Genomic DNA, 23,291 nt, shown 5'->3' with positions numbered 1-23,291 from the left:
ACTTCCAAGCGGCTGCCCGAGGAAGAATCCCGCTGTCATCAATCATGAAGGTTCCCCCCCTCCCATAATAACCTGCCGCACTGACCCACCCAGCCCCCGAGCCCCTCACCCGCCTCTCACAGCCGAGCCAGGCGGAGCCTCTGACGGCGGGGACGCTTTTCTCGCGACGGCGACGCACCTTCAGGCTTACCCGGGCGGCCGCGTGGCCCTTGCCCGACCCGGCCAACTCCTCCGCCTCGTCGGCGTCGTCGTCCTCCTCGACGTCCACCACCACGTCCTCCTCTTCGTCCTCCTCCTCGAGGGCGGCTGCCGAGCCCTCGCGCCGAGGCGGCCTCCAGGAGTTTTCGGTCTTCGCTACGCCGCGGCCCCCCGATTCCGGGAAAGGCTGCGCGGCCGAGGGCGGCCCCGTCGTGTTCAAGCGCCGGTTGCCCAGACTGGAGCGCTTGGCCAGACGCCGCGCTTGCATGGCCGCGCCCAGCACCGCTCAGCGCGCCGCACCGAAGAGGAGTGGATTCGGCTCGGCTCGGCTCGGCTGGGCGGTGGGCAAGGCTGAGCGAGGGGGCGGGTGCGGCGGCGGCGGCGGCTATTGCCGCTACAGCCGAGGCACTCGCGGCAAGGCAGCAGAGGTGGTGCAGCCGCCGCCGCCGCCGCCGCCGCTTACAGCGGATGCGCTGGGCTGGACAAGAAGGCCGGGCGCGCCGCTGCAGCCATCGAGCGCTTTGGCCCGGCGGGGACTTAGGGACCCTTTTGGGATAGCTCCTCTCTGCAGGTCAGCGGCGCTTCCCAGATGTTAGCGAAAGGGCGGGCGAGCTGGGTGGACGGACCGAGCGGGGTCTTTTGCTAGCCTTTCCCTGCGGCTCGCTAGTCCTCAGCCCCAAAACCCGGACTGGAGTCGACTGCCTCTGAAATGCTAATAGGCGGCAGTTTCGCCTGCCCGCTGCCGCCGCCGCCGCCGCTCTAGTTAACACGCGTAGGCTAAGGGACTGCTGGGCTGGGAGCGCCGGCTACGGCCTTCCTTGCCTCCTAAGTGCCCTGAAGCGCCCAGCAACAAGTGGTGACAACAATACAATGTGCTGTGGAATAGGAGGAGCGGATTACAAAGGCAGGTTTGGGCTGAGGCGGGATGGGTCTTCCGTAATTGCGGAGAAAGCCACCTGCGGGCACTGTTCCTATTAAGGATAGTGGTGAGAGTTTCGAGGACATATTGGTGGAGACCAGGCAGGCATCGCACTGATAAGAGTAACGACTTCTTAGGTTCTTTTTTTAGCGCTATTCAGAAACGCCAAAACATTCCGATGCCTTGCAGTTTTGTTCCCATTAAACTTTTTTGGTTTTGGCGCGCGTGGGAACGGTGGTGCCTTCCAGTCAGTATTGACTTCTGGCAACGTTCCGCAGAAGTCCCTGCAGTTTTCTTGGCAGCATTTCAGAATTGATTTGCCATTGCAGGCTTCCCATTGAGAGAGTGACTGGCCCTAGGTAAACAGCTGGCTTTGTATCTGAAGCAGGGCAGTCTGTTTCTAATGTGGTGCCTTAATCATTCTTAATGGGCTGAAATCAGTGCAAATTTTAATTTGATTCTTAACCTTTTGACTCATTTCAATAACCTACGTGCCTCTGGTGACATTCTTGCCCTGTGTATAAAAATGATTATATTAGTCAGTTGAATAAAATAATAATTTATCCTATTGTCCAACCATCAAATATGAAAAATTAGCAATAGAATAATCATGACTCTGAAGTTTTTCCCCAAAGAAAAGTGCTTAGCAATTGAAACCACACAACGAACAATACAATACAAACAACACAATAAAACTCTACCTTTCAGACTTATGTCATTACGATAATGGAATTTTCGCTTATCTTGCCGTTGTGGTTAATGGGCTGGAGAACAAATTTTTAAAAAAATGTTTTTAAATCCCAAGAAATGTGAAAAAACAGATTCCCATTGCTGTACAATCATACACACATTGTGCCATTGTATTGATTTTGAAGTGTCAAGTATTTTTATATCAAAGCCAAATTTATCCTGATAAAAAATGAGTATACAAGCCTGTCCTCCGTCGCCACTTTTATCCTAAATATTTATCAATAGACAGCAGGTGCTATATTTTACTTGCAGAATCTATATTTTATACCAGTAGAATCATTTTAAAAAGTTCGCAGATAGGAGAAACTGTTATACCTATTATGACATGGTCATAGTTGCAGAATTGACTATAGAATCCAAACCATTTTAAAAGTCATTCTAGAGGGCCTATAATAGATTTCCTAGAGGCAAGCTACATTGACATCTTTAACAATCTCAGTATTTTAAAACAACCTCAAAAGTCACTCCTGAATTGTGATTTTAGACCCAATGTTCTGTTTTTGGATAATTAAAGATAGGAATGGTACTAGTTGCTTACCATCCTTAAGCCACTTCAGAGAGATTAAACATAAAATGTGTTTTGCCACATTTGCCTCACATCACAATAGATTCCTGGAAGCTCATGAGGCTGAGTGCAGCCCTCACCTTTATGTTCCACATCTCATTCCAGTATAGCCTTCTCTTGAATGATGGGAAATTTCTCAAACAAATTTAAAAAGAATTAAACAATTCTCCTTTTAGATTTTTGTCCCGCCTTTTTCCCCACATGCAGCTCAAGACTGCTCCTTCATCTTCCTGTTTTCCCCAAAATAACAGCCCTGTTGAGATGAGTTGGGCTGAGAGAGTGACTGGTCCAAAGTTACCCAGTCAAATTTCAACCAGTGTTTTTTTCTAAAGTCCATAGATTGTTGTTTAAAGCAAGGGAGATTTTTCTGCTTACAGAACAAGGCAGGTTTCTCTCATATATTCATACACGCATGCAAATACATTGTAAACTAGTTCTTCAAAGAACTTCTTACACTTGTTTGGATGCTTATCAATTAACTGTTTCTTTCAAACTCAAACAAGAATAGATTCTTCCTTATGTTTAAAACCATAATACTGTCATTCATCTGTCTTGTTTAGGAAATGCACCAGATGAACAGCATTCCTACTATTGATATTGGCAGAGTCAAAAAATTCTTAAAATAGTGGTACAGGTAAACCTGAGTTCAAAATTGAATTAACTTTCAATAAACAAGCCACTGGTTGAAATACCATGTGCTTCATCCTTGGATACATATTTTATGATCCTTCATACAGCCTTTCATAGGAGACTTCCATGAAAGCAATGCTCATATGCCTCATCCAAAAGACACAGTAGTTACAAATATAAATCAGTTTCCTAGTCACTGGCCAGACTTCCATCTACCATTATTTTCGCCAACATGATCATATACACTTGATGCTAGAAATCAGATTATGACACATCTGGAGGTACCAGGTTCAGGACATAATGGTGCAGCATTAGTTAGCTGTAATAAAGTAAAATGGTACTGGCATACTTGGTAAAGGCATACTGTGGGAATATTTTCCAATTTCTGAGCAACCTGACTTATTTTTTTTAATTTGTATATGGGCAGGCAAGAAGTAATATCTTGATAGTTGTCAAAATAATATAAATATTTCCATGGCATACAGGCTGAAATTGATGCAGTATGTTCTAAAATATTATTCTGATAGACAGTTATTGGCTTTTTCACAAGGTACTTCATATTCAGCAAAAAAATTATATGAAATTTGACATTTTTGTCTTTAAAAAATCTCTCATAATTTCCTGTGCATTTCCATGGCATATCAGTCAGGTTCAGGATTTCATTCAAATGATACTTTATTTCAATTGACAAGACTATTTCACTGTGTTTTACTGCACCTCCTTAAAGAGAGAAATTAGATTGTTCGATATTTGAAAAAAAAATTAATCCTAATTCCTGCTATGAATCCATTACAGCTTTTCAGTTAGACCGTTCCTCCTACCGGCAGAATGCAGACTGTAAACATGTGTGGCTCTGTGAAAAAGCCAGCTTCTCATTGGTGTAACTTCTCTAGGCCTCCACTAAGCTACACATCTGAGCTGTCAGTTACTTTTATAGAGTGCACTAGTTTTTGGCGCCACATCTGGGACTGAGGTTACAATAACAAGAGCCTGAACAGCGGTGCCTAGAAGACGAAAGGCATACGCTGAGACACTTGAATGTTGGCAGTCAGGGAGTTTTCAGAGAAAATGTTCAAAATAATGCAACATGTTTGCATCCTCCGCCACAAAACGCTTTATGATGATTTACATGATTTCTTTAAAGTGTAAATAAAATTAAAGTGATAAAAATAGAATGATCACCAGACTAAGAATTACATTCAGCGTGCATCAGTAAACTCCAGTGGGGCCAATGGAGCTTCTTTCCCATTATGTGTGCTTAAGATTGAGGACTTAGAAGATCAGTGTTACTGGAACAGCTAAGAAAAACATTTATGTATTACATTTTTATATTACTGGATTTACAGTCAATTCCTTGCAGTTTGTATTTTAAAAAGTCAGTATTAATAATAAACATGTAAATTGTCCACGGTAAACATCAATATATTATTATAATATATAGATAGTGCTTTCACCTATGACATAGCAAATGTTATCCATTAGTTAAAATGTAAATGTCCTTCTGAAAAATGTTGTCTTAACATCCCTCATGAAAGGAGAGGACCACAAACAATTTTTCCTAGAATGATTTTATTGGGAGATAGGTGATTCTGCTTAAAAGAAGCAGTCCTGGGCACTCAGTCATACAAGATTTTATAGCTCAAAACCAACATTACAATTTGCAGTTGAAAGCCTAGCATAATGTGCTCATGGTGATGAATGCCAAATAATAAAAACACAAGGCACTATATTTTACATCACCTGAAACCTCTGCTTGGTCTTCAAAGGCAGCACCAGGTAGAGCACATTTTTTTGAGAAAATTTTTTATTGTTTTAGTTAAACAAAAAATACAAGAAAAAAAATCTTTCGTTACATCTTGTTGAAAGCGTATCGATTGGTTACAAATATATTCCGTGCGTTTCTTCCACAATCCTTACGTATACTTCATTCAAATCATGTTGTACATTTTAAGTCAAGAAAGAAAAGTTATGTATTTTACTATCCCTGTACCATAATTCTCATTTGGTTACCATTGTTTAAACATGTTTTTATCTAGAATCATTTATATTAAAAGACACAACTACCTACTGGCGTTCATTTGCAATTTCAATAGATCTCCAATACCATTGCACCTTTATAACACATTGTAAAATTAATTCGGTTAAGTAAGATATCTAAGCATTCCCCCCCATAACACACCTGTATGTATCATTAAATATTGTCCATTAACATTTCATTGTTATTATTGTAGTTAACTAAGGGTTATTTACTGATTATCTCACCTCTCCTCTCCAGGCCCACACAATATTATAACTTTATAACCGTCTTTAAACAATGATTTATTGATAAGATTTATAGGACTTTTCCCACAATCCCAAATTAGTTAATTATGTGCTAAGAAAATAAACATTAGACATCTAAGACAATCTAAGAGATATTAACATTTCTACTTGACAATCACCCAGAATGTACATTAGCATTTCTATGGGCTGGTTATTTATCCTAACTAGGGTTATTATTTCTCTATTAGTATTATAGTGAATTTATGTTAATGGATAAACATTCAATGGTAATCTAAAACAGTCTATAAGGTACCATGTAGAGCACATTGTAGTAGACTTGGTAGTGGTGAATTGATGAGTCACTATTTTAACCTGTATCCTCCAGCTCAATGTAGGGTCATAATTGGTGCATCGACTGAAACTGAGCAAAGCCTGTATGTCCAACTGTTAATTCAGCAGTAGCTGTAAGTCCAGGAAGACTTTCAGACCTACTTCTTCAGGGTCAGTGCCCTGTCTTGAAAGATACTCTCAGGCTAGACCATGAGAAATGGCAACGTCATCTCTTTGGATTCAATTTTTTCATATTTCATCCCATCTAGATCTCAATAGGACAACTTGAATGTATTCCTAGTTGACTTCTTTCAGTGGTTTCATGTAAACATTAGAAGTTGACTTCTTTCAGTGGTTTCATGTAAACATTAAAAGTCAGATAATGGTTCACCAAAGCCTATGGCATGCTAGATTAGAGCAGCCATTCCAATTGGACAAATGCTCTTTCTGTGCTACCATTAACTTGAACCAGCCACTAAGAAATGAACAGAACTACTACAGAAGAATTTCTCTAATTCCCAATTTATACAAATGATCCAGAAAACTATCATGGTTGATGGTGTTGAATGCTAATGAAAGGTTCAGTAGGATCAGAATGAACATACTGTTTCCATCTTAGCCTAACATCATGAACCAATATGACCAGAGTGGTTTCAGTCCTTGCTTTGATTGTAAAGTATCCAGATAATTCCTGTAGGTATTTTGAAGCAAGTTCCAAAATACCCCCAACGACTTTCTCACCAAAAGGGGAAACTGGACATGGAAACAGTTGTCAAGAACTATTGAATCCTGGAAGGACGTTTTGAAAAAGAAGTGCACCACAGATTTAAAACTCTGGATAACACATCTTTCCACAAGAAAATGTAGATCACCAGCCAGATTCAGTTAATCATGACTTTTTCCAACCTAATGAAGAAGCCAAGAATTAAGCATGCAGGGGGCAGAGGAAATTCTTGAAAGCACTCTGCACTCTTCATTAGAATGAACAGGCCGAAAGGAGTCGTAGATATTATTTTAAGGAACTACAAATACATATTGGATCTTTATATTAATTTATTTCCCTGAAAGTTGTAAGTGAATTAGCAAGCTGCCAAATTCTTTATACTCCTTTTTATGAAGTTTATTTACTTCAAAAATAAATGATGATGATGTTTCATTCATCAACCATATGCCGGTCTCAAGCCTAGATAAATGGAAAGGTTAGGAAAAGCAATGGTGAACTATCCAGTAAAAAATGTCACCAGAACACTGTAGGGCAATAACTCAACATGACTCAAATATGGATATCAATAGCTGACCTTCCAGGCTGGATGGTAGCCTGCAAGCTACTGAAGATGAGCAAAGGCTAGCGTTTAGTAGTCAGGGTTTTTATGATGTTAGGGGAAAGTTTTCAGGAAGTCCAACAATTGATGGTGCCCATGACGAAAAAGGTCTCCTCAGGAAACTCAAAATTGAAAAAAAGAGACATGAGAGCAAACAGATATCCTTGACATCAGTGAGTTACATTGGACAGGCAGTGTCATAATTACTTTATTAAAGATATAAAAATCTGAATAATCATTGATCCATATGATCTGATATTGTGAACTGTTGGCATCATTTTGGGATAGCATTTCACTGTATATAAGTATACTAGCCGATAACCCATTGTTGCCCAGGTATTTATTTATAGGGGGAAAGTGTCCGGACCAAACGTAATTTTTAATGTTGAATTTTCCCCCTTACCAGAGGGAGCCCCCTTATGGAGTACTGTGAAGCCCACAAGAGCAACTTCTCCCTGAGCCCTGCTTTTGAGGACAATTACATTAATTAAAAATATTTTCCCTGTGCCTCCAGAAGCGTAATTTCTAATGTTGGATTTTCCCCCTTACTAGAGGGAGCTCCCTTGTGGAGTACTGTGAAGCCATTACCATGGCAACTCCACTGTGCCAAACAGTAGAAGCCATTTTAAGGCATTACAATAGAAGCCATTTTAAGGCACAACAGGCTGTATCTTAACAGAACACTCACCCAGAGGGGTGTTGGGGGTATCTTACCCCCACAGTATTTGTTTCCAGAGAGTAAGCCATCTGTGTACCAAGTTTGGTTGACAATGCTCAAGGTGTTCCAGAGTTATGCTGGAAAACACACACACACAAACAGAGAGAGAGAGAGAGAGAGAGAGAGAAGAGAGAGAAGAGAGAGAGAGAGAAAGGGATGTTTTTATATAGAGAGATTTATGTGGCAATCTCTAAATGTTAAATATGTTAATGTGATGCTGAATTATATTCCCAAACTTTGGAATCTGACTGTCTTTGTGGAGTTATAAATTGCATTAGGCATGGGTGAGTGCTAAAAGAATTATTCTAAGAACCTGGAAAGATGGTATTATTGTAGGTATTAAGGATTTTATTTTGGAAATGTGCAATTTATTCCTTTTGAAAATGCAATAGATTCAACTAATCAGAAAACGACACAGTATGTTCATCTTTGTTATGATAGTGTATTATAATAGAGTGGAATTCTGACGTATTTTTAATTTTTTATATGTGATAATATATTATTATCAAGTATTTCTTTATAAAGTAATATAAACGAGTGATTTCTATATGATTAATATTTTGGGTTTTTGTATTGGTAACTTTTTAATTTTTTTGTTTTATTTTATTCCTTTGGGTTTTTTCCCCTTTTGCTTCTATTTCTTTATTATGTTTACAGTTATTTTGTTTGTGGTGTTTGTTTTCTTTAGCATTTTATGCTTTCTTTTTTGTTCAGTTTTTATTTTTGTGTTCTGTTTATTTTTTGCAATTTTGCTATAAGAAATAATAAAATATGAAGAAAAAAAGTTTAAAGACTTTGGACCAATAAAAATATTGTTTGGATCTTTTCCACTTTGTTGGTTTTCTTGGTTAGTTATTTTTACTACAATGTGATATATTTTGGGATGCGGTGGTTCATTGGCTAAGACACTAAGCTTGTCGATCATAAAGGTTGGCAGTTCAACGGTTTGAATCCCTAGCTCCACATAGCGGAGTGAGTTCCCATTATTTATCCCAGCTTCTACCAATCTAGCAATTTGAAAGCATGTAAAAATGCAAGGAGAAAAATAGGAATCACCTTTGGTGGGAAGGTAACAGCGTTCTTTGCGCCTTCGGCATTTAGTCATGCCAGCCACGTGACCACGGAGATGTCTTCGGACAGCGCTGGCTTTGAAACTGAGATGAGCAACTCCCCCTAGAGTCAGAAATGACTAGCACACATGTGTGAGGGGACCCTTTACCTTTTTAATATATTTTGTAAGAACAGAATATGTGATAAAGTTCCAATAGCTTTAATGAGAAATATTCTTTAAATATATTTAAAAGTGCTGCTTAAAAGATGAGGATTTACCATATAAATTCTTGTTACCTCTGGAGAAAAGATACAATTATATTTAATAATGTGCCATTAATTTTATGTAATACAAATTCAGTTGCTCAATTGTTAACTGCTGAAATTCTAATAACAGATGTCTTCAGATACTCTAGGGCAGCGATGGTGAACCTTTTTTGGCTCGTGTGCCATAAGGGGGAGAGCGCAGGAGGGTCATGTGCGGACGTACCACACCCATAATGCAATGCATGACCCCCCTGTGTGCATGCACGCATGAGAGGCGCTCCCCCCATTTTTTCCACCCTCCTCAGGCTCCATAGGCCCTCTGGAGGCTTCAAGGACCTTCAGGAGGCTTCCCTGAAGCCTCCGGAGGGCTTAAACCGACCCTACGAGCAAACCAGAAGTCCATTCCCAAACTTCCGATTTGCCCATAGGGCTGGTTTTTTGTGCTCTGGAGACTTCAGGGAAGCTGACAAATAGCTCCACTTGCCACCTGTGGCATGTGTGCCATAGGTTCGCCATCCCGGCTCTAGGGAAACTCAGGAAATCCACTTAACACACCAGTTTTTTTCAAGGATTTAGTAGTGAAATATGAATACATATACACAACTTTTATACTTGGTCTCAAAATTCCAAACTCACTATATAGTGTATAGTGGGCATTGGCTTCAAAATTTATGGTTTTTAAATCCAAAGTTTATATTCCGACTTACAAACCCAACTTCTTTTAAAATTTGGTATAGTTTTTTTTTTTTTTTAAAAGAAAAAATGTTGTGGATATATTAATGGAGAAATACAGGAATATATAGCTAGATTACCTTAATGCTCCTTCCAGGTAATTGGCAGAAAGTAATGGCCAACCCCTTCAAAAAATACCTTGCCAAGAAAACTGCAGGGACTAATCTAGGCAGTTGCCAGGAGTCAACACTGCTGAAACGCAGACACAAACACAATTAAAGATTGTATAAACCTACTTATTGAAGAAAATAGAGAAACGAATGACCTTGCTAAAAAAGCAGCATGGTTTCTGCCAAAGTTATGTTTTGTCTTGCTTAACTTTCTAATTTTTTTCATCAGTGTCCACAAGTATATATAAAGGGGAATTTAACTGATGTTGACAAAGTCAGCAAAGTCTCCCAAGGAAATTCCACAGTCACAAAATAAGAAACTGGAAGTTCTCATGGCAACTGATTAAAGAACAGGAAACAGTGAAAATAAATTGCTATATTTTAAACTGAGAAGATATTCAACCCTGGAAATGCTGTAGTTTGAAGGAGCCAATGGCTAAAGGAAGGTGCTATGGCTAAGAGAAGATGATCTTCCAAAGTGGAATATCATCTTGTAAACATCTTGTTTGCTCATCTGCCTATCACATTGCAACCTGTCTACCTATCTATATACATGAGCATGCACAGGCATGCACATGCAAACGCACATTGTCACACACACACATATACTCACACTTACGGTAATGAAAAAAATGTGAAAAGTTTTTCTCCTTTTTCTTGAATTATTGAATTTAGCTTCAGGTTATCTGTTCAAAACAAATGTGAGAACAAATAAACCCAATATAATTTATAAGAGAAGTAGCGTGGGGTAAATGTTGGGCCAGTTACATTCTTTCAAACCAAACTACATCATAGGGTAGTGATTATGGAGAGAAATAGGAAGAAGGAGCGCTGTGATTCCTAATCATTCCTACCCATCCCATCAGATTTCGCAGGAGAGGCAGGCTATGGATCCCATCAGTTACAGAGTGCCATCTTGTGGGTCACAAGAAGGGAACCTTTGTGGGGCCTGCCTCTGCCAGCATTTTGCAAAGACCCGAAATTGCTTATTCTAATTGTGTCTACTATTTTCTTTAAAATCTTGGCTGTCAAACAGGCATATTTTTTTTGATTGATGTTAGTTGTCCAGAGTAATATAAATAAATAAATAAATAAATAAATAAATAAATAAATAAATAAATAAATAAATAAACTAACTAACTAACTAACTAACTAACTAACTAACTAACTAACTAACTAACTAACTAACTAACAAATAAATAAATAAATAAATAAATAAAATTTCCAACCTGAGTCCTTAAAATGATATGAATAAAATAAATAAATAATTGAATGATATGTCCTGTCCTATAACCATTGCTTTGTGTCTGATAAAATAGAAGCAGTGAAAAATAGCAATAGCACTTAGACTTTCATACTGCTTCACAGTGCTTTACAGCCCTCTCTAAGTGATTTATAGAGTCAGCATATTTCCCCCAACAATCTGGGTCCTCATTTTATCCACCTTGGAAGGATGGAAGACTGGGTCAACCTTGAGCCTGGTGAGATTCAATCTGCCAAACTACTGGCAGCTGGTGATCATCAGAAGTCGTCTGCAGTACTGCACTCTAACCACTGCACCACTGTGGAAAAAATGGTGTAAATACCTACAAATATCTCTTGGTAGAGTCAAGAATGCTCTTCAGTAGAAATTTGTAAGTACCAATGATAACTTCATTGAAGAACAACATTAATTTTACTCAAAATATTATACTTAAAGAGAATTGGTTTAAGATGTTTTGCCAGGATTGATTAATTAAAATAAGCAATTCATTTTCTAAAATTTCTGGAACTGAAATGATCAGGTCAGATCACTTTTTTCATATTAGGCGGCAATGCTATACTGTGCAACAATTCTGGAAATGATCTATATCCTTATTAAACTTTATTAAACTTTATATCCCTTCAGAGTGTACTAAATGGGCTTTATATTGAACATAGTAATTGTAGCTAGGATATTATACTGTATGTTTTTAGTAGAAAGGTTGCTTGATCTCCTCTATGGAAGAATGTTGACATAGGAGTATAGTTTGATGTCTTAAATAAATCTTAAAAATAAGTCAGATGTAGAATTCAATTTAAACCTTAATGCACAGATTTATACTATACCCAACATTTGGGTTTCTTGCAAAATACTTAAAATATTTTAGTAATATGTATTTGATTTACCATAAATACAATTTTGCTTGGTGATTTGTACCATGGCTCTCAATATTCATTCTTAGTTTAAATGGTGATTTTAGTCTGTTGATGCAATATAATTTATTAAGGCATTGACTAATTGTTATACTGAAGAATTATAACTTCATTACATTTTAAATCCTCACCTGATTTATTCATAGTTTGCTTATTATTTAATGTATTTATAAAAATGCAAAAAAAAAATCAGTAAGCATTGAGAAGCTGTGTAAATGCATCTCTACCCCAAAATAATCTCTTAAATATTCATCAGTATGGCTCAAATATGTACTTTTCTTTTCTTTTGCTTTGCAAGCAATATTCCCTTAGCATTGTCCATATAGATCATTGTGATTCTACCGAAGAAGTGCTAATTTTCTAAATTCTGATGATCACATTCTGTTTTTATTTGTATTATCCCTTGGCCCTTTCAGTGCATAATTATAAGCCCTGGATCCCCTTTTCATGAGCCACTTGATTGGGGTGAGATGGGAAGTAACTCAGACCTGGCCAGATGACAGTCAGTGGAGGCAGGAAAGGAGTGGTGCAGTAAGTGACTGCTCTCTAGTTACAAGGCTGGTAGTATATGTGAAGAGGAAGAACCGAGGAATGAGCTCAGTGGGCTCTGCAAACCATGTGGAAAAGTAGCAAGTGAAGGTGGTAGCTGAACATGGTGAAAATTTGATTGACTGATGTTTGAGAATCATGATGTTAGAAGCTACTAGACAATCTATGATCAATTGGATCATCATCTCGCTGCTATTTCCTTACCTAAATAAGAAAATTACCATAGGTCTGTGATGGCGAACCTATGGCACGCGTGCCAGAGATGGCACACAGCACCTGCTCTGTGGGCATGCGAGCTGTCACCCCAGTTCAGCTCCACTGTGCTTGGGTGCACACCTCTCATCAGCCAGCTGGTCTTCAGGTCTCTGCTGCGCATGCATGTTTGGGCATGTGTAGGGGGGCTATGCATGCATGCACATGGGGCACTTGCAGGGGATGGATGCACTGGGGCTGTGCAGGGGCAATGTGTGGGAGGTGGTGCGCATGCACAAGGGCCGCACACACATTGCATTTTGGGGGTTTGGGAGCACTTTGGCCACTCGGTCCAGAAAAGATTAGCCATCACTGCCATAGGTAGACAAAAAAGCAGTGGGAGTAGGAGTGACTTCCAACTTCCTGGTGGCTTTCCTTGTTGAGTTTCTTTGTAGGAAGCTGTCAGGCCATGTTGTAAATGATGATCACATGACTGCATCTGACTCCAGCAGCACTGAAGAGGTCACATCTATGTTAAACTTCAATCTCATGTCAGTTACGGGTCCTAGATTTTGGAACCATTCTGTAAGTTAGCCTAATTGAGGCACACTCTTGGAAAGGGGAGAGAAATGTCTCCTTTTTTGTATAACATATATCCCACATGGTATTTTTACTTACATTGGCCATCGCTTTGTTGAAAAAATAGCTCAAATCTACTCCTTTGGTGACTTTTGTTTCCATTTAAGTTTTGTCCTCTGCCAAACTGGCCAGTCTCATTTAATCTTCCTTAATTTTTTTGATTCAGGTCAAAAGAGAGTCTGACAGATTACTAATGTCCTTCTTATATAGTTTGTTCCTGTAGATCAAAATTATAAAGGAAGCAATGTATATGTGAAAAGGAAGGAGTCTGAATAATCTTTTTATCAGCCCTTCCCCCTGCTCCAATTTTACTTAGTGCAACAGAGAAAAAATTGGTTTTTTGCCCAGTTCCTTTTATTGTGCAAACTCCCAAAAAAATGCTGCTTTTCTTTTCTTTTTTCATTAAGTGCCAAGTTAATTTGTAAAAAGGGACTAAGAGTTCAGAGCTTTTCCCATACAATAAAACTTTTATTTAGAAGAGTGAAGCAGATGGCGGGTACTTTACTACAGTCAAAATGAACATAGTACAAAACTCTTGAGCTGCCTCTTTATACAATCACCTATCAATGTGTAAAAGACATAGATGAAAGTAGAAAAGAGATGAACATAGAATAAGTCTCAGGGTAGAAGATATTTATAGATGTGGCTTGGAAAGCTTTTTTTTAAAAAAAAACTTGTTATTTCAAAGTGTTATCTATCTAACGTATGTCAGTATCAGCATTCTCATAAATCTTTATCCAATTCCTTGTTTTATTTTTAAATGGAAAATTGAAATATAGCTTTGTTTTGCCTTTTATATATTTTTTCATACAGCAGGGATAGCTAAGTTCCACAAAGCTTAGGATAACCTACTAGGAAGAACTGATCCTACTATATCCAGATACTGTGTCCATAAACTCAGCATAAATCTAACATAGCTGAGAGCTGTGTTCCGTTCCTCCACAAAATATTGGGGCTGCTTTAAGAAATTGAAGGATGATTGTACCATTTTAGCTGATTTTCTTTCCATTTGTTTAAGCTTCTCACATTTCCGTCTGCCTGATTAGTATTTATAATTAAAGATGGAAATATGGTGTACATGCATACATTACCAATAAGAGACAATCCCCATGTTCATCATTCAATTTAAATTCTGTGCATTCTGGAAAGCAGACCCCCTCCTTCATTAACACTTGAAGTATCTGTGGGTCCCCTGTAGGTCATGGTAGCTTCTACAGACAATTCTGCCCCTGTCTCTTCATAATTAAGTTGATAGTTGACATATAATGAACTTTCATGCATTTTTGGCTCACACTTCTTTTTCCATACTGAGACATGTGAGGCACTTCACTGACGAAACTAGGAAGTTATTTACTGTAAACTCTCATTACTTGAAGTTTCTCAGGGGGTTGAAAAAATAATGTTCAATAGTTTTTTTATTTTGTGGACTAGAAATTCATTGGTAAAATGCATTGAAGATATATTTTAAATCAACCCCTTGGTGAATATTGTTTACAGTTAACAGAAGTTCTACCAACTAGTCAGCCTGAGTTAGTCCTCCCTAAGTATTTTAGTCCTCCCTAAATAAAGATGCTTGTGGAGAACAAGCTTGAGTATATGGGCCTGCAAACTTCTACTGTGACTAAGATCAACATAGGGACAATGGTCTGAAGTTCCTTAATAGAGTGGGTCACTTTTGGAAGAAATGTTCTCACTTTCATTGTCGGAGCAAGGCAATGAGAAGACAATGTTTGTTTATTGGTCTTGTATGCCGCCCACTCCTGAAGGACTCCGGGCGGCTTACAATAAACAAGGGAAGGGGATAAATACACAAAACAACACTTTAAAATACACAACAGTCACAGTTTCCGTGGGGCTGGATATTTTAAGTCCCCCCGGCCTGCTGGAGCAGCCAGGACTTAACGGCTTTGCGGAAGGCCGGGAGGGTAGTAAGGGTCCGGATCTCCACGGGGAGGTCGTTCCAAAGGGCTGGAGCTGCGACAGAGAAGGCTCTCCCCCAGGGAGTCGCCAGCCGACATTGGCTGGCAGATGGAATCCGGAGAAGACCTAACCTGTGAGATCTAATTGGTCTATGGGAGGTGATCGGCAGGAGGCGGTCTCTCAGGTACCCAGGTCCGATGCCATGTAGGGCTTTATAGGTAACGACCAGCACCTTGAAGCGGGTCCGGAGACTAATGGGTAGCCAGTGCAGCTCGCGGAGGATAGGTGTGACGTGGGTGCACCTGGGTGCACCCACAATCGCTCGCGCGGCTGCGTTCTGGACCAGCTGAAGTCTTCAAACACTCTTCAAGGGCAGCCCCATGTAGAGCGCGTTACAATAATCAGTCTTGAGGTCACAAGGGCGTGAGTGACTGTCTGAAGGGCCTCCCGATCCAGGTAGGGTCGCAATTGGTGCACCAGGCGAACCTGGGCAAAGGTCCCCCTGGTCACAGCCGACAAATGGTGTTCTAAAGTCAGCTGGGGATCCAGGAGGACTCCCAAATTGTGAACCCTCTCTGAGGGGCATATAATTTCACCCCCCAGCCTGAGAGATGGAATACTTGGCCAATCTTTGGGAGGGAACATCACTAGCCACTCGGTCTTGTCTGGATTGAGTGCCAACTTGTTTACTCCCATCCAGGCACTGGCACATCACTTCTACTGCTTCGCTGAGTTGGCACGGGGCGGACAGGTACAACTGCGTATCGTCTGCATATTGGTGGTACTTAATCCCGTGCCGGCGTATGATCTCACCCAGTGGCTTCATGTAGATGTTAAATAGGAGGGGGGACAGGACTGAACCCTGCAGCACCCCGTAATTGAGGGGCCTTGGGGTTGACCTTTGCCCTCCAACCAACACCGACTGCGACCTGTCCGAGAGGTAGGAGGAGAACCACTGAAGGACGGTGCCTCCCACTCCCACCTCTCGCAACCGTCGCAGAAGGATACCATGGTCGATGGTATCGAAGGCTGCTGAGAGGTCAAGGAGCACAAGGATAGAGGGGTGACTCCTATCCCTGGCTCGCCAGAGATCATCGATCAGTGCGACCAAAGCAGTTTCCGTGCTGTAACCAGGCCTGAAACCCAACTGAAAGGAATCCAGATAATCGGTTTCATCCAAGGACCGTCGGAGTTGAGAGGCCACCACTTTCTCAACAACCTTCCCAACAAAGGGCAGGTTGGAGACTGGACGATAGTTGTTCAAAATGGCTGGGTCCTGAGATGGTTTCTTCAGGAGGGGTCTCACCACCGCATCCTTTAGGAGGAGCGGGAAAATTCCCTCCCAGAGAGAGGTGTTAAATATCGTCCGGATCCAGCCTCGTGTCACCTCCCTGCTGGTTGAGACCAGCCAGAGGGGCACCGGTCCAGTATACAAGTGGAGGCACTCACCGCTCCCATGGCCTTGTCCACTTCCTCAGGAGAAGCAAGTTGAAACTCAATCCATAAAGTATGCTCAAGACCTTCCCCCGGTACCTCGGCTGGTACCGTGCAATTGGAGTCCAGCTCTGTCCGAATCTGAGCGACTTTATCCGTTAAATACTGAACAAATTCCTCATCTCTACCTTGTAAAGGGTCATCCGCATCCCTCCCTTTCAAGAGGGAGTGGGTTATTCTAAACAAGGCGGCTGGGCGCGATTCAGCGGATGCAATAAGGGCGGCAAAATGCGAACATTTCGCCGCCCATATTGCCACGAGATAGGCTCTGATAAAGGCTCTCATCAGTGCTCAGTCTGACTCAGATTTACTGGCCCTCCAGCGGCGCTCTAGGCGTCTCTTTTGGCACTTCATCTCCCGGAGTTCCTTGGTAAACCAAGGGGCCCTCCTGGATCCGCTGCCTCAGAGAGGTCGCAAAGGCACAATCCGGTTTAGAGCCCCTGCCGCCGCTGTATTCCAGGCAGCGACTAAGGGCTCCACTGGATTGTGGACGAGAGTGTCAGGTATTTCTCTAAGTGCCGTCTGAAATCCCATAGGGTCCATCAGGCGCCTGGGGCGGAACCACCTAATCAGTTCCCCTTCCCTACAGTGGGGGATTGGTTTCCGAAAGTCAAGTCTCAGTAGGAAGTGATCAGACCATGACAAGGGCAAGGTCTTAATGCCCTTTAACTCTAGATCACATCTCCACTGCTCCGAGAGGAATACGAGGTCAAGCGTGTGACCCGCTGAATGAGTCGAACCCCGAATTACTTGGGTCAAGTCCATGGCTGTCATGGAAGCCATGAACTCCTGCGCCCCATCAGAGCGTTCACCAAGTGTAGGCAGGTTGAAATCCCCCAGAACCATAAGCCTGGGGAACTCTACCACCAATTCGGCTACTGACTCGAGGAGCGAGGGGAGGGCTGTTGCAACGCTGTTGGGAGGTAGGTACGTTAGCAACAAACCCACTTGACCTCCAAGGTCCAACTTCATCAGCAGGGACTCACACCCGACAAGCTCTGGAGCAGGGATCCTACGAGGAACTAAAGACCCTCGGACGATGACGGCCACTCCCCCACCCCTTTCTCTGGGGTCGCGGCTGATGAAGCACCTGAAATCCTTCTGGGCACATTTCAGTGAGGGGGACTCCTCCCTCCGGGCCCAGCCAGGTTTCAGTAATACATGCCAGGTCTGCCCCCTCGTCTAAAATTAGGTCCCGGATGAGGGGAGCTTTGTGAACCACAGACCTGGCATTTAGCAACAACAGCCGGAGACCAGGGCCCTGACAGTTCTCGCCATCTGGCCCTGGAGTGGAACTAGCAGGGCCGGAAGGAGGGATCTCTGTGACGTAGCGAACCCTCCTTCCCCGGTAATGGCAATACAATAGTAAGCATTACAGAAATTCAGCTGAGGATGGTGGCTGCAGGTGCTTCATAGCTGTGGGTGGACATTATTACCTTTTTACTCTACCATATGTTGAGAATGGCTGGGCTACCTTGCCTGATGGGTGGCCCAGCTTTGTCTAATGGGTTAATTTAAAACTATTTTCTAATTTGCACATTAGCTAAAGCTAGATATAGTTTTGTTAGGTATTTTATCATCATCACACTCAAATGTGTGGTTTTTTCTCTTTCACACACATGGACATACACAAATATGGAAAGTTATTTTTTAAAAAGTCATTTTTTAAAAATGACTTTTTCACTCATCCAAAAACAGTTTGTAATTACAGTGTACTTGCTGGTTTTAGCCATAGCTTTTTTATGTATGCACATAAAGGGCGAATAGGTTTATAACGGTTGATTTTAGCATTATGTTTAAGGCAAATCAACATTGCAACACTCATTATGTACAGCTACTTTTAAGTGAAAATAGTGTTGATTAGTATTGAAAATCACTTAACATGTGCTTTGTTAGTTTATAGCAGCATAATGGACCTTGGAATTATCTTTGAAATTTTATAAACAATGAACAATATGTGATATCACTCTGAACACACTTTAGAATTCGTTAATATGTTTGAAATAAAGCATGTTTTGGTTTAGCAAAAATTCTTGGATTTAAGCCCATGGAAAACCAAGCTGCTTTTAGCCTGTGAATTTAGATTTTACTAAATATATATACTAGACTGAATGTAAATAGCCTTTATATCAGTCACTATACTTTTTTATCCTGTGCATTGCATTTTTTCATTTTCAATTATATTCTTCAGAGAGCAGACAATTTATCCTTCTCTCTGAACTTCTTGGAACTTCATTTGAAAGTAGGCAAATATAAGACAACATATTAAGTAACTTACGTATCTTTGTAACTGACAACACTGTTTGGTGAAAAGAGGTGTAAGGCAGAATTGCAATGATAGTATAGCTCATGCCAAATCCAAAACCTTGTTTCACATGATTTTCTCTTGCTATAAATGATGTGATGTCTTGTGTTAGAAATATTGAAAGGTCTTTCTTTGCATTTATCACCAATGATAACCATCAACCAACAATACTCAATAGAGAGAGCTAGAATTGTAGCAAAAGTAGTTATTTGCATGGAATTTCTGAAAAATGACACTAACTTACTGTCCATTGTAAAACTTTACTCACTTCATATGAAGTTCCCACAACAGTAAAAGTGGCTTCTGATTTCCATTGAGAACATTGCACACAAAATAAATGCATTTATGACTCCCTAAATGAAGCCAGTGGTACAACTGGGTGTTTGTTTACAATCCCAGAAGCTCAGGTGTGTATATGGAAAGACTCCATGCCAGAATCGGTCTTCAGTAAAGAAAACTGGCTGTTTATTTGGGCATGCATTTATACTCCATCTATCCTAATGAATGATTGTCTGTGTCTTCAAGGAACATCTTCTAAAGATCAGCATAAAAGAGAAAATCTATTTCTTTGACAGCTTCAATATATTTCATTAATATTAATATATTAATGAAACTAATTGCTGGGTTGTGATAAGTGTCTGCCTTTAAAATCCACGTGCATAAACAATCTCTTCGGCTGAACCCTAATCAACTAAGCATAACCCTTTAAAAAAATAGAGCTATGGCCCAGCATTTCTTCCTAAAATATTAATAAGAAACTTTAAAAAGAGTACAGACATCCAGTTTGGTGTAGTGATTAAAATATCAGACTAAAAATGCTCCATCTCTGGTTCTAGCCTGGTACTTTAAACACTTAGTCACATTTATAAGCACTGATGGCTTCTCTACTATAATATTGATTCCATAATATTAATTTACTCTATATGAACCAAAATTCAGGCTTCTTAAAAATAAGGAATGGGATTCTTCCCAATCCCTTTTAATATAAACCATTTGTTGTATGTCCCCAAAGCCAAGTTGTTTGAGAGGTAAACACTGCCAATCAAGGTTGAAAAAGGGATGTTCCTTTCCTAATTCTTCACTAGAAATTCTCAGCTTCTTTTTTAAATTTCCTTTTGTCACTTGCTGAACTGTAATCATTTTGCTTTGAATGGAAACTCATTTCTTTCAAGGTTAGTAAGCATGCTGAAATATACCTGGCAATACTTTGCTGACCTTGGCTGAGTGATCTAGAAAAAGCTGGAGAGGAATAGATTTGGTTAGTACTTAGCAGCAGGTGGTGGGAGTGAGGGGCGATGGGGAGAGACCACCAATAAATCAAATCCTTAGGAGTTCATCTAGACTTGTTGGAATCTTAGCATTTGCTTCTTAAGCTATTCCTAGGAGTGAAGTTGGTTTTTTTTTAAGATAACCTCCAAATTGGTCTAAAAGTTACTTTTTCATCTCTCTTGCAGAAAAGGTATTGGCATGCCCTTCATTAAATATGTTTGTGTTGCATACAAACATTCTTATGGCCAAATGCTCTTATTAAAATGGTTGGCTTAGTTAATATAGAATGGAATGTGGCTTCTGAATCTTTAACAATTAACAATAAATGAGGAGATTCGCAGACACAACTGTGTTGTCATTGAAAAACAGCAGTAGGAGAAGCTGTATTTATTGGGGTTTTTTCCAATCACAAAAGTCTTAGGGATATAGCAAATTCTTGGCTTGATCATTTTTTAAAGACATCATGTGAGTTTTTACTTTGGACAAATGTTACTGTGTTGTGAAAACAATCATATAATAATTGATCTATTCCTAAAAAACTATTTTGTGTAACATCTTTAGTCATTCAGTATAAACTTGAGCAATATTAGTCTACCTCTTAAATGCATATCATTCAAGTCCCAATTTCTTTAATTAAAAGTATAAGGCAGCTGCTAGGTATATGTGGGATACTATGTAAAGTAACATTATGTGACTATATATGCAAATCTGCCTGCTTGCAAATGGATGAATGTGTTTTGTGTGTCTTGATGATGGCTTGTTCCAGATATTTTTTTAAAAACAAAGGTCATTGGCAGACTAAATTTTACAAATTTTGCAAATATTATGTTTTAATGGCAGAAGATTATTCATCAGATTAGTGTTTTCCAATTCTGGCAGTTCTATTTAGAAGAAGCAAGTGGAATGTAATAGAAGAGAATATTAGCATGACATTTGGAGGAAAAGCTAGCATCATCAAATTAAAAGGCAAACACATCTGTCAATACAATCAATTCCAAGGAAGCATACCACTTATTATCAGAGTTTAGAAACAGGAGTACTTTGACATTTTTAAAATCTGACCACCTTTCACACTTTTCTACAGGTTTTTACTTTCAGTATATTGAATACTACATGAATTATTATGAGCATTTGGGCATTGATAGGATAAAAGTGTAAAAGCAAAGATAAATTTTTATACCACTCAAAACTGTGACAACTAAACTTAGAGCCACACTTTTTGGAACAACCAGGAACCATATGTTATAAAAATAAATAATAGATCATTTCAAAAATTTAAGCAACAAATATATAGGGAATAAGTTGGTATAAAGTTTCTTGATGCAAGGTAGTATCTTGTCAAGAATTCTGATTCCAACAATAATAGAAAAAGAAAGGGAGAAAGGAGGAGAGAATGAAAGGAAGATGGGGAAAGAAGAAAGAGGTAAGGAGAGGAGGATGGAAAGGAGAGAAAGAGGAGGAGAGGGGGTAGAAAGGGGAAGAGGAAGAGCAGGAGTAGGAGAAAGGTACGGGAAGAAGGAGAGGAGGAAGGAGGAAAGTAGAGAAGGGAGGGAGGGAGAAAGGAAAGGGAAAGGAAAGGAAGATGGAAGGGAGAGAAAAGGAAGGAGAGAGGGTAGGAAGGGAAAGAGGAAGAGTAGGAGTAAAGGAGAGGTAAGGGAAGAAGGGGAAGGGGAGGAGGAAGGAAGAAAGTAGAGAAGGGAGAGAGGGTGAAAAGAAAGAGGTAAAGAGAGGAGGATGGAAAGGAGAGAAAGAGGAGGAGAGAGGGTAGGAAGGGGATGAGGAAGAGCAGGAGTAGGAGAAAGGTACAGGAAGAAGGAAGGGAAAGGAGAGCAGGAAGGAAGAAAGTAGAGAAGGGAGGAAGGGAGAAAAGAAAGGGAAAATAAGGTGGTGTTATAACAGGAGGAAGGGATGGTAAACAAAGCAACCCAAACTGTATATTATAACCTATTAAATGAAATAATAAATGTATAAGAATGATAAATGTTAAAACACTTGTAACCAAACGGCATGCTATATGTGATGATGGGTTTTTTTTATTGTTGTGGGTATGTGTTGTCTATGTAACAAATTTTTTTTTATTTAAAAATAAAAAAGAATTCTGATTCCAAAGTATTTTTATTATTTTTATTTAAAAATAAAAAAGAATTCTGATTCCAAAGTATAATTTACACAGAGCACTCTGTTATCTTTTCTCTTGATTTGTCATGCCTTTGATGCATGAAAAATAGTAATTTTCTTAATTTCCCAGAATGCATCTTTTAGTCTCTTCTATTACAGTAAATGTTAAGTTTCGCTTCTAAGACAAACAATTCTAGTACAGTAAGCTGTACCTCTCTTTGAACTTATTGACAGTCTTTGTGGATTGACCAAGGACTATCTGTTGCCAGTAGTAGCCAATTAGATAAAGGGCATTTAAAGAGCAAGCCTTGTCCTTGCACCTGATATTCAGAGAGATATTTTTTTCTAAGCATGAAAGGGCTGTATAATTACTGTTACTAGAGGAACTGTCTTCGATAATGGTACAAACAGGAGGCAATCAAATATTTCACAGTTGTTAGAAAACAACAGAGAGCCTCTTGTAGCTGCATTCATTTTTGTATACACAATGATGGGAAACTACAACTGGGCAAACAAATGCAGAAACCTTTTTCTTACTCTTTGATGATGCACTCCACTCTTTTCTCAAATGCATGCACTGCTAGATTTCAAAAACAAATTAGACTTCAGAAGTACCAAGGCAAGGTCGTTTCTAACGTTTTGAGGCTGGTGAGTTTTGACAATATTGTGAGCACTCTCACAAAAGAGCTGCCTGTTTGCAGTGTGTAGTGGTATCTTACCAGCAGTGACGTGCAGTGAGGGTTACCGTTGGTGAGGTTGCTTTTTGACGCTGCCGCG

The 23,291-nt window shown here is 40.0% G+C and overlaps 1 protein-coding gene across 3 annotated transcripts in view; it reads right to left on the bottom strand.

Annotated features, from left to right (window-relative positions):
* ZNF704 (zinc finger protein 704) overlaps window positions 1-497 on the bottom strand; it is a 52,588-nt gene extending 52,091 nt beyond the window's left edge. The window contains exon 1 of one of the 3 annotated variants that reach the window (XM_014060371.2): window positions 179-497. In XM_014060371.2, the coding sequence (XP_013915846.2) occupies window positions 179-466 (288 nt within the window). In that variant the 5' untranslated portion in view covers window positions 467-497. The remainder of the gene's footprint in view (window positions 1-178) is intronic. The other 2 variants (XM_014060369.2, XM_014060370.2) reach the window with 2 other exon arrangements.
* Window positions 498-23,291: the final 22,794 nt, after the last annotated feature.

This window comes from Thamnophis sirtalis, unplaced genomic scaffold, assembly GCF_051295495.1.
Source record: "Thamnophis sirtalis isolate CommonGarterSnake01/CBP01778 unplaced genomic scaffold, rThaSir2_p1.2 scaffold_2, whole genome shotgun sequence".
In the NCBI taxonomy this organism is placed as follows: domain Eukaryota; kingdom Metazoa; phylum Chordata; class Lepidosauria; order Squamata; family Natricidae; genus Thamnophis; species Thamnophis sirtalis.
Note: the sequence above shows the minus strand (reverse complement) of the source record. Positions and strands in the feature narration are given on the sequence as shown.